The sequence below is a fragment of the Onychomys torridus genome, chromosome 13 (assembly GCF_903995425.1).
Source record: "Onychomys torridus chromosome 13, mOncTor1.1, whole genome shotgun sequence".
In the NCBI taxonomy this organism is placed as follows: Eukaryota; Metazoa; Chordata; class Mammalia; order Rodentia; family Cricetidae; genus Onychomys; species Onychomys torridus.
The window spans coordinates 63,075,674-63,087,766 of record NC_050455.1 but is presented as its reverse complement, the minus strand read 5'-3'; the positions used below and the strand labels follow the sequence as shown (position 1 = coordinate 63,087,766).

Here is a 12,093-nt window from a genome sequence, read left to right as displayed (position 1 = left end):
CAGGAAATGTGCAAAGCTACACAGAGAAACCCTGTCTCGTGAAGACAAAATACTGATAAACAGAGCTCATTATATTAGTTTATTTTCCCTTCAGTAGATGCCTCTCTTTTTTAGAAGGAGAAGAGATACTGTTTTGCCTCTCTTTCTACCCTACTGCCCCACTTTACCTCATAAGTCATCCTTTACAATTGTCCCTCCGGTCTAAACGGCTAAGACTGTCTGGGGGAATCTGCCATAAGAAACAAAGATCCAGAGGAAGCTTGGAGAGGCTCGGGAGGAAGCTCAGAGACCTCTGTCTAAGAGGTCCACAGTTCAAGGTCAGCGCCTGCCTGCTTTAGCAGGAGCTTCAGCTCGGATCTGACCCTGACATGGCCAGATGCAACATGGGCATCTCCTGGGACTTCAGTCACCTGATGTAGCTTTATGATCTATTAGGTCACCTTCAGCAAAAAGGGACATGGTCGGTGGGTTCTGAAGGACACGCTCACCCCAGTCTTTTCTTGAGATGTGGTAAAGTTTCTGCCTAGGGCCATCTCCTAGTGTCCAGATGGCAAGGAGTGGGCAGCTACCATGCGTTTGCTGTTTTGCAAAGTACCATAGAAAAGGGGAACAAGAGAGAAAGAGGACACTGGTTTTGTTGGCAGAAGCAGCCACATTTTAGGCAGCCAAGTCAGTTCTACAGGCGGACATGTGTGAGGGGTTCTCAGCAAAGGGATATGGATGAAAGAGAAGATGATGAAGGGATTGCCCACCACCTCAGGCCCACTACCACAGGAAACAACAGGAACCTGAGAGTGGTAGAGGATACTTTGGTAATGAACTGGCATTTTCGATAGCACACAGTATTCAGACACCATTCAGCATTGGCTACAACAGACTAAAGACCATCAGTGTAAGAAGTAAAGTTAGCAAGAAGGAGGGCGTAGACCTTTTGGTTCTAGTGAGCTGTCCCAGGACCACTTTCTGACATGCTATGTGTCCCCTGCTCGCATCTGCCTTACTCACAAGTGGATTCAGCTCAGGGCTCTACACCAGGAACAAGATTCACATCCAAGCATGTGAAAGATCTCCTGAAGCAAGGACCTGTGTGCTATTTTCCAATGCATTCACTTGATTCTTCTTTGTACCACATCGAATCTCATGACAGACATGAGGAGCGCCCTGGAAATGTGCACACCGGTTCCTGCTCTAACAAAGCAAACTTACGGGACTCTGACCTTGTTGAATAACCACCACAGGAAGCTAATGCTTCTCTACTTTCTACATACGTAAAGCTTTACCTGAGGTGATCCTCTTCCATCTGCTGACCCTGTGTGGCAGGGCCTGCTCTGGTCCACCATCTAACAGTGAGGAACCTGACCACGCCACCTGCTCAGGGGCCTAGCAAAGGCTGCAGCACTGGACCTGCTGTTCCCCTCATTGCCATGTGGGATTCTTCATGATCTCACCACCAGCAGTGGCAGGGAGAGGGCCACATGACAGCTGAGGCACGGGCACCCCCCAGTCACTGAGGGAGCCAGCCTAGCCCTCATTCACCTCCCTGGGCCTGCTTCTTCTTTTAAGAAACACGCTCTGATGGATGACCCCCCAACCCCCATTTCTTTTTGAGAACAAATTAACCAAGTTATGCTTCTGTTCTCTAAAAGTCACAGCAAGTATGACAGGCCTTAGCTAAGTATGTCCTCTCTCTGTATATGTCCCTGGCTAAACTGTTCAGAGACTGCTAAAGGTGGATGGGGTCAGTGTTGCTGCTGATACCAAATGTTAGATTGTCTACTTAACCAGAACTGAACTAGTCCCTTAAACCTGCCAAGCTGTGCTCACAGGGTGCTATGAGGGGCAGACAGCATGTTGTATCCTCAGCACTCATCGGGTAGTGCTGGGACCAGCTGCATGCTGATAGCATGTACCAAGGGGCCTTGCATGTGCAGCACAGCCAGCATGCAAATGAGGTCAAGGACTTCGGCTACCCCTGAAGGGTTAAGAAGGGTGGCATGTACCATGTCAGCAGCATCATGGGCCCTAGAGTCCCACAGCTAAGTTTCCTTTGTGTGACTTCTGCTATAGAAACCCTGCCTCTTTTCTCCATCTATAGAATGAAGAGTTGGGCCACGTGGTTTCTCAGGTTCAACTGGGCCACCCAGTGCCACCACCATCTTGACCCAGGCAAGCAGCTTCTGCTGATGTTATCTACATTGCCCAGACACAAAATGATGAATGGACACCCCTAGGGACTGCTGGTCAGAAGCCCATGTGAATGTGCCCAACACTCTCCCAGTTGCTCAGGCCAAAATAAGGAGCGTAGACATGAGAAGGCACACAGATGAAGCACATACAAGACAGCAGCGTGTTTGACCTGGCAACTTGCTTTAGGCCTTGGTAAGCCAAGCCGAGTTCTCCATCTTCATTCAAATATCCCCAATCCTCAGTCTGGCTAGAAATAAAGTGCAGAAAAAGAGGGTGTCCAGTGGAGAGGAGAGAGGCATTCAGACAGACTGGAAGGCTTACAGGCAAGGCTTGGAGTCAAGAAAAGGGTATGAATTGCAAGCTGTTTCCCACCACTCTTGCAGACAGACTCCTCCTGGAGTATCCCAGGTTTCAGGTACTGTCTGGGAAAGAGGTTCATGTGGTCTCACAGAGATCCACCAATAGCTGCAGCTCAGGTACATGTTTGCCAAAGACACCAGAGAGCTGTACTTGTTCCAGTAACTCTACAAAGAACAGCCGCACAATAGCCCAGGCTGGACCATAGCACTTCCATGTCTCATACCCACCATGCTTTCTTCCATCTGAAAGAACCAAAGTACAGGGGGACAAGTCTAAACAGGGTCTGAAGAGAGTACACCAAATGAGCATACAGCACCACAGGGCTGAGCAGGCCCTCATGGTATGGAGGATGCTGGCCTACCTTTCAATGCACAGCTTTCTGCCATTCTCCCATTCTCTAAGAGCATGTAATTGCTTAGTAACCTTAACTCCAGCTCTCCTTACAGAGGTGTAGGGGTGTGTGTGTGTGTGTGTGTGTGTGTGTTAAAGTTAACTACAACAAACTTACAGGCTGAGAACCGAATGTCTTCCCTTGACTTATGTTACATACCATTTCCCTGTCCGGTCAACCCATGAAAGCAGGTCCCTGGTATTTTCTATTGATCATGACATCTGCCTGATGTCAGCTAAGGTGGTTCTTAGAGGTCACTGTGTGCCATGCTCTTTTTATCCCACCCCACAAAGTCCTGGGCACAAGGGTGTCTTTAAAGGCCAGTGAGCTAGTTGGTAGAGGGCATGAATCATGGAGCAAGAATTAGTCCACACAGCCTGCTAGAAAGGCCATTTAGCCCATGCCAGAACCCAGATGGCAAACGAAACAGCCTTGGTCAAGCCAGCTACTGTCTTGTTTAGTCATGTTTTGAGTAAAGCCCAGAGGCTGAAAGTATCCATCCAGATCCTTCCAGAGCCAGCCTCTAGCAGGAGGTCACCAGACCTGCCATGCTTACAGTCTGTTTCCTGGGCTGGGGTGCCCACATCTGTGCCAACCTCTCTCTGACGGTCTACTTCTAGGACCTTTCTGTGGCTTCTGGTCCTAGTCTATAGCCAAACCTTTAGTGTTAGAAGCTCCCATCTCGATGGCAAGGCAGTAAGGAGGATATTGCCAACGAGGTTATTTTGAGGAACACCGCCATCTAAGCCTTCTGCCACATGAACGCCTGGAACTTCACCAGTGTAGTGGTTTGAATGACAATGGCCTCCACAGGTGTGAATACTTGGCCCCCCGTTGGTGAACTGTTAGGGAAGGATTGGGGGGCCTTTGTTGGAGGAGGTGTGTAACTGAGGGTGAGCTTTGGAAGTACTTTGCCATTCTCAGTATTTCTCTCTGCCCTGGGCTTCTAGATCAAGATCTAGGCTCTCAGCTCCTGCTCCAGCATTGTGCTGCCATGTTCCTCACTGTAATGGGCACGAACTCTAACTCCCTGAAACTGTAAGTCCCTATTTTTTTCTATTAATGGCCTTGGCCATGGTGTTTTACTACAGAAATGGAAAAGTAACTAAGATAGCCCGATATTGCTTTCTCTTCCTATGCCCAGGAGTTAGGTGTCCTGGGTAAGCCACATGTCTCAGAAAATCTGGAGACCTAAGGCTGTGTTGAGCAGGGGCTGATATCTGCACCTCCTGTTCTCAGATGTGAAGGCTCGCATCTACCTAGGGTCCAAAGGAGGCCCTGGGGCTGTAGGAGTTCTTGGAAGTGCTCAGCAAGTATGCACCAGGGCTGAAGAGAGATGAAGGCCAGCGTGCTGTACTCCAGCTATCCCCTCTGCAGCAAGTGGAGACATGCTGGCACCTTGGCTGGACCTCTGGGGGTCTCCCAATCTTCCTTTGAGGCTTCTCAGTCTTGCTGACTGATCTTTAGAGCCTGAGAGGGGACTTCTGGGTCTCACTTCTGTAATTCTCATCCTTTTCAGAGTGGCATGTGGGTGATGTCCAGACATACTTCTTGGAAGTTACCATCAGTCCTCATGTTACTAATTTTACAGGGAAATAGAGTTCTGAATTCTGTCACATGCTGGGTATCATGGAAAAAGGTAAAAGGTAATAAGGTACATCCCAGACCCTCTGCTTCAAAACTTGAAAAGAGGCACATGAGTAAATTAAAACCTAGTGAATCAGCTCAGGACTCAGTAGAGACTTTTGTTCCTAGGTGAAAGAGACCCAAAGTACCAGAGACTCAGACGCTTCATGCCTACACTTGGGAGTGTGGCTGGGAAGAGAGTGACATCTGCTGGTGGGAAGAGGAAAGCCAAACAGCCTAGCTTCAGGAAATCAAGAAATATTCATGGATTCCCGTGTGCACAGACACACCTGAAGAGGCTAAATACAAAGGAATAATCAACAGGGCCTGCGGTTCATCGTGGAGCCAGGAGCCCTACCAGATGCTCTTCTGCATTCCCTGGCCTGATTTTCCATGTGTTAGGTTAAGTGAGCTTTAGGACCTCTGAAGTATTTTCTACTGTAGAGGTCATGCAACAGAAATGGTTTCGAAAAGGATGCACGTCCCTCTGCAGACCTCAGAAAATAGGACCATAGATCCAGGCATGTTGAGGCTGGTCGGCTCCGTGTGTGTAGGAAGACCCTATATATGCTCTGTGGGCACTTCTTTAGTTCACACTGAACTTTCTCTCAGCAGCCCAGCATCTTTGCTGGGGCCTCTGAGAAGCAGATCAGGATCCCAGACACAGAGGGAGAAAGAGGCCACACGAGGGAAGCTACCTTCAGAGCTAGGTTCTGTCTAGCCACACTTGTCTCTCTAGGAACTGGCACCTCCAAAGGCCCTGGCTCTAGACAAAGGCAATAAAGCTTTTCTGTGCTGAGGCCTCCTGCTGTTCCCTGGGTCCCAAGGACAGACGCAACAGTGCACTCTCTGACTTGCTGTGGAGGACTTCAATAGCCTTGGCAGGGCTTTGGTGACAGTGTATGGAGGTGGGGTGTGGGGGTCAGAGGAGTACTGTTCTTGAAGGCAGACCTGAGCTGAGTCCCAGCCACATTCCATGCCATGTGGCCTGGAGCTTCTGCATAGGGGAGGCTGGCCTGGTGGTGGCAGCAGCTTCTCTCCTAGTTCCCATTTCCATCATTCTCCCAGAGCAGCTGGGAGAGGATGACAGACATCTAACTCTAAGCTTGGCTTCCATGGCTGTTTCTTTCCCTTAGCTTTTCTGTAAGCAAAGCAGTCACAACAATGCTGGCCACTCCTAGTTCCCAAGATGGCAGCATAAGAAGCAGAAGAGGGAGTGATTTACTCTCTAGGAGCTCTTGCCAGAGCAAGCCTTAGTACTGCTGGGCTGTAGGCTGACAGTGCAGGGGAGACCCTGGCCTGCAGGCTGACAGTGCAGGGGAGATGCTTGCCCACAGGCTCACAGTGCAGGAAAAATGCTTGCCCGCAGGTGGACAGTGCAGGGGAGACACAGAACAGGAGGAATTTCTCCGCAGATCTCAACAGGCCATGAACACTCAGCAGGTGGGAAGAGTGCCGAATTGGAGGGGCTGCACATGGGACTGAAGTGTATCTGGGCTCTTCTCAGAATTCTAGCCTGAACTCAGGATATGTACACATTTTCTAGGTACAGATTTCATCAAAATTCTAAAGGGATTCCATTTGACCATACATGCAAGACACAATTTGTATGTATGTAAAGCTCTCCATTACAGGCCAACTACAGGAAAGGCATAGCAGATCTCTATCTTCACAGCACCCTTGTCATAAGGGGGTGCCTGTCTGGGATCCCCAGCATCACAGCCTAACTCCCCTTCCCTGCTAGTAAGTCCAGCTGCTTTTCCACTTAACGCTCAGATTTGCAGTAATTGCAAAAACTTTCTCAAAGCTGAGGCTGGCACAAAACCCAAAGAGACAAACTTCTGTGGTGCCTAATGTGGCAGATATTGGGGACCCAGGTCCCCCGACTGCTCCTCCTCTAGACAGCCATTCTTTCTTAACTTGGGTTCTCTGCTATGAGGTCACTATTGCTTGCTGAACTTTCTGAGCGTGGAACGATTATGAGATATAGTAAAGGCTATTTTTGTCTCATCACCTCCACTGTTATTGAGGGAAGATGACAAAATCTGGGGCATTGAGCAGCCCCTGGAAAGACCTAGATGGAGGACTAGACTCCTGACAGCTGAAGGAAAGAACAGAAAGAAGGCTGGGAGCAATTTCAGTTCTGAAGATCAGAGCGATAAGCCCAGCCCGGCTGTCAGCTTGCTTTCTAATTTAATACTATCCATGCTCTTTCCGCTCATTCATCTCACGCCTTATCTTCCACCCAAGAGAATTTAAGAAGACTGGATCTTGACTCCGGCTTTAGCCCAGAAAGTCACCTTCATTCCTTCCCTTTCTTCTTCAAGGAGCATTGGGGGCTGGCTACATCTCCCTTTCTGGTTTCCCACGCCAGGCCGGGGTGGGGGCAGTGCAGCCCGGAAGCCAGGCCTCCTGGATTTTACCTTGGCTTGGCTCTAGGCCAGCTGCATGCCTAAAACAGCTCAATGCTTCTGGGCCTCAGTGTCTTCATCTGCAGCAGATCTGGACATCCTAAGCCCTTGAGTCTTCAGAGGAAGCAAACTCGGGCTGTGCTTACAGCATCACCCTGTGGCAAGTTCTGAGGGGTCCCTGCTCCCAGCAATGCTAAACAAATGCTTTCCATTGGCAGGTTTCCAAAGCGCCTTCTCTTTCCAACAAATAACTCCCTGAAGTTGGGCAGATGGCCCATACCTAAGGGACAGGTTGCAACATGCTAGGCTAGATGACGGCCCCTTCTGTTGCCAGACTGCCTATCCCTTTCTCCAGGTACAGCGAGGTGGGCCCTACCTGTTTGTCTGGCAGACCCCATGATAGGCCTCAATGGCATCTTCCTGGTCCACATGTTTCTCACTGTTGGGCCAACTTGTTCTGGCATTGATGTTCGGCTCCTAGAAAGTACCGAATAAAAATTAGCTCTGGTGGGACAAACAATGTCTGGGAAGTGGCTTTCTAATATCGAAGCATAGAAACGTGCTTTTGGGAAGAGAGGGAGACCTGGAGACCCAAACAGCTCTTGTTAAATACAGTCAGGAGCAGGATTTCAGAAGGCCATCTCGGGTAGGAGGACACAGCCTTAGCGGGACCTGGCTGCGAGGCACCGAGAGCAAGTACTGGGGCAGCTGACAAGGACCCGGGAGGAGAAAGCATCCACAGCAGCAGGCATGGCCTGTCTCATTACTGCAGCCACTCCAGGGCCCATGTCTAGAGTGGTCTCGTCTATCAGAGCCCATTGGATGACTTGAGTAACCTCTATCCCCTCCCTCCCACGCTACGATCCATCCTAGAAGGTGACGATACCAGAAACAAACATGAAGAGGCCCCACCACTCTGGAAGGGCTGAGAAAGAAATCCCTCCAGAGACAAAATGAACACTTAGGGGCAAAACGTGAAAAACAGCCACTATGATTATGTGTCTTGCTTCTTTTGAACATTTTCTTAATTAAAAATAAATTCACGTATGTGTCTGTTCATGTGAGTACAGTGCCCATGGAAGCCAGAAGAGGGGCATCAGATACCCATGGGGCTGGATTTATAGGCAGCTGTGAGTTCCCTGATATGGGTGCAGGAACCAAACTCTGGTCCTTTGCAAGACCACTGAAGTGCTCGTAATTGCTAAGCCATCTCTCCAGTCTCCTTGAACACTTTCTTAAATTCAGTAAAGTCTAGAAACTTCTAGCTCCATCTCTTGGTCAAGAAGGTTATGAAGAAAGGGCATCAAATCCCTGTGCTGCTCTTGGAGACCTCAAAGGCAGACATCTTGCTCTTCAAGTTTAAGACCCCTTAAGACACATAAAAACACAAGCCTATTGGCCCAGTGCCACCCCAAGAAACCCAACCACGGCTGCCATCTCCTTACCATGTGCTTGCCAGCCAGTCGGCGCTGGTCAGCCTTCATGATCTGGGTCCTGAGGATCAGCACCTCCTCTTTGCGGACCTCGAGTTCCTCATTGGCCAGCTTGAGCTGGTTCAGCAGAAGGCTGTAGCTGTCTGGGGAGCTGGGGGTGGAGTTGTCCTGCATGGCTTGGTCAGCGACAGCTTTCCTCAGCTCATTCAGGTCGTTCTTCAGCTTCTTGTTCTCTGACTCTAGCTCTTGTCTCTGCAAGACAGCCAAGGGGAACAGCTTGTGCCTTCCTGGATCCACAGCAGGGTCCAGCTAGCCTGTCTCTCTCTTGCCTTAACTTTCCCTGTCTGCCAGAAGAGCAACTTTCCGCTTTTAAAGAAGACATACATGGCTCAAGTTTTGATGGTGTCATTGGTCAGTCAGAACTGGGGATGACTCCTCAGCCCAAGTTCTCAGAGAAAAGCATTTGAGACAATGGCTCTATAGTATTTGCCAGTGAAGCAATATATATTTTGAGCACATTTGGCCATGAAATTCTTCTTTGTGGAAATGCTTTGCATGTTTGTCCATATGTAGTGCTGGAGGTCAAAGCCAGGACAAGTTCTCTATCACCAAGCTATGCCCCACCTCAAGCTGACAGTTGTAAGCAGCATGCTGTTAACAAGACTTCTGAAAGCCTTTGTGTGCTCATCTGCTCTGTGACTTTCTAAGAACTCAAAGAAGTGATATGCTTGTTAGAGTCACAACATGACTGAGCCAAATCCCTGGGGGTAGAGCCTCTATCATCTGAGCAAGACACCAAAGCTGAGTCCAGGGAGGGGAAGGCTCATAGCCAGTCGAGTGTCTGAACCAGGAAGACAACATAGAGGCCATGAATGGATCTGGAAGGTGTTGAGCTAAATGATACAAACTGTCATAAGAAGACAAATACCACCGTGAAGTTCACCTTGTAAGGCATCTAGAGTAGCACATAGAGACAGGAAGTAGAATGCTGTCTGGTTGGGGCCATGGGAAGGGAGGAGCAGAAGTTGAGATCAGTTTTGTAGAATAAACAGAATTACAGGGATAAACAGCAGTGAGCCACTTGCAAATTATGAATGACTCCTCTCTTACTGACCCTTATATACACTTAAAATTATTTATTTATTTTTGGGTTTTTCGAGAAGGGTTTCTCTGTGTAGTTTTGGTACCTGTCCTGGATCTTGCTCTGTAGTCCAGGCTGGTCTCAAACTCATAGAGATCCACCTGGCTCTGCCTCCCTCTGGGATTAAAGGCCCATGCCACCACCACCAGGCTGACCATAAAATTGTTAAGATAGTAAAATTTATGCTCTAAGTATTTTACCACAGTGAAGAAAGGTTGGGAGGTGGAAGGCACAGAAAGGACTCAAGGCTGTTTTTCTGGGCAATGGATACTAGCAAACTGTTCTCTTAGTGACCAGCAGACTGTTGACAGTGCCTCGTTATGAAGTCTTTGAGAGGAGGGCCTGCTCTGATGTTCCTTCCCTCCTCCTTGGGCCTGAAGTCTCCACTGCTCTACTTTGCCCTCTCCTGCCAACTCAGCATTTGCCACACAGGGAAACCCTCTGCCTTACATCTGGATATATCGCAAAGTGATTTTATTCCTGTGGCCACATTTTATTTTAACTGGAGTTGGTTCAAGGAGGAGAGGCACGTGTGTCTTGGTATAAATACAAACTCCCCTTCATTTCAGAGGTGAAGACGTCAAAGTGTAGAAATGCAGTCACTTGCTTATTGCTCTACTGATGAGCAGACTGGTGCTGAGGACCCAGTCTCCTGAAGCCCAGCTACGTCATCTATCTTCTGCCAGGGAACAGCCAGCCTTACCTTCAGACTGTTGTAGGCCAGGTCGGCATCCTGGTCCACATCGATACCATTGTTTTGTTGTTCAATCTGCACAGGAAAGACAGACAGGTGAGCACAGCACAGGGCACATGCTCTGCAGACATGGCTGATGATAGCCAAACTTTCTCACTGTACTTTACCCTCCTCACCTCCTTCAAAAAGTAGCTCACTACTCAGGCTACCATGAATTCTCCCCAAAACAACTCCCTCCTCCTCCCACTGTATTCCACGGTCCCCACAGATGCTGACAGGTTCAATATGTGCAACACTGTGTCATGAGTTAAATTATACACCTCTAATACTTTTAAGTCCTGAATTATTCTCCCTGTGAATGTGACCTCGTTTGGAAGTAGGGTCTTAGGAGATGTATCAAAGTGAGTCCTAATGTTGTAAGAGGAAAGAGCAGACAGACATGATGGCCATGTTAATATGGAGGAGGGACTGTAGTCAGCTGCAAGCTAAGAACATCAGAAATCAAGAGAAAGGCAGGAGGTTAACTCCTCTCCACCGCTTGCAGGGGACAGTCACATCAAAACCCTCACTTCTGACTCCTGGCCTCTGGAAGAAGGAATTATTGTTAATAAGCAGATGATTTGGGGGTCTTTGTTTCAGCATCTAGCTATAAAACCTGAATATTAATGCTATTCTCATGTTTTGGGGGTGTGCACTCACTAGTCTGTTTCCCAGCTAATCCAAAGCACCTTGTATTGAACTGAGCTGCTTCCTCTGTGACCTTCTAGTGAGGCAGCTGGCCCACAGTAGGTATGCAGAGCATATAGCAGACATCAGAATGCCAAAGCTGGTGGCTCTGGGCAGCAGTAATGAGAATAACAAGTCAGCCAGGACTGGGGTCAGCCAAGGACTCCTCTGATTGTATGGCAGCCATTAGAGTTGAGTTGGCTGTTGAAAGGGGGGCACAAACAACTTTCTAAGTGGCTAATTGCTTGGAGTGGGTTTAAATTGGGGGGGCATCCCTGAAGAACATTGGTCTTTAGAAGTAAAACCTAATAGAGTACTTAATAAGATTACTTAAGTCCTAGGCACCTGAAGTCCAGGTAAGGCTAGCATTGCTGTGGATGGACCAGGGTACCTGGGCTTTACAGTGAGCCTCTCCTGCACCCTCTTCCAGATGAAGGACATGTACATTTGCCTCACTGTTTCCTGCCCAGTAAGCCGGGGAAAAGCCCTGCCAAGGAACCAACTTCTGCCTTGCCTCCCTCCATCACCAGTGGGCCAGGGGATGTGACTGACAGGAGTCAGCACTCTAGCTGCTAGGTAAGTGGCCTGCACTTGCATTCTGTGTGGCATAGATTTGCTACACAACCTTCTACATGTTGAATACTTTAGATTCTCACAGAAAGAGGATCATGTAGTCATACCCAAAGGACCATGTAAGTCATCTAAGTACACCGTCTTTCAGAATCACTGTAGTGGACAAGGTTAATTGTGCCAGGCCAGGGGAAAAGGAATTGGACAGACAGAAAAGTCTGTCTAGCAGTCACAGAGGCCCCACTCTCACAGTGGCTTAGTCAATCCACATGGATGGATTATTCCACAGACACCCCAGTCAGGCTACATTGAGTACATGGCTTCTAAGGCTGGGGACCTGGGTTATATCTCTCCAGGTGGCTTAGGATTCCTTTTGAAACTAAGGGAAGACTCAGAAACTCGGTCTCTGGAAGTTTAATCTCAGGGGACAATAGAGGGTCCATATTATTTCCTGTTACCCCCATGGGCAACAATACACAGGACATAGCCCATCGGTCTTGCTTGGTGATTATATTTTGAGAGAGTCCCCTTTTCGCTTGGTGCCCAGGCAAGCC

At 48.7% G+C, this 12,093-nt stretch overlaps 1 protein-coding gene across 1 annotated transcript in view; it reads right to left on the bottom strand.

Annotated features, from left to right (window-relative positions):
• Myo5b (myosin VB) overlaps positions 1-12,093 on the bottom strand; it is a 302,139-nt gene that overhangs the window by 21,445 nt on the left and 268,601 nt on the right. The window contains exons 27-30 of the mRNA XM_036205228.1: positions 10,253-10,318; positions 8,421-8,660; positions 7,352-7,452; positions 2,357-2,434 (exon numbers count right to left, since the gene is read on the bottom strand). Coding sequence (XP_036061121.1) covers positions 2,357-2,434; positions 7,352-7,452; positions 8,421-8,660; positions 10,253-10,318 — 485 coding nt within the window. The remainder of the gene's footprint in view (positions 1-2,356; positions 2,435-7,351; positions 7,453-8,420; positions 8,661-10,252; positions 10,319-12,093) is intronic.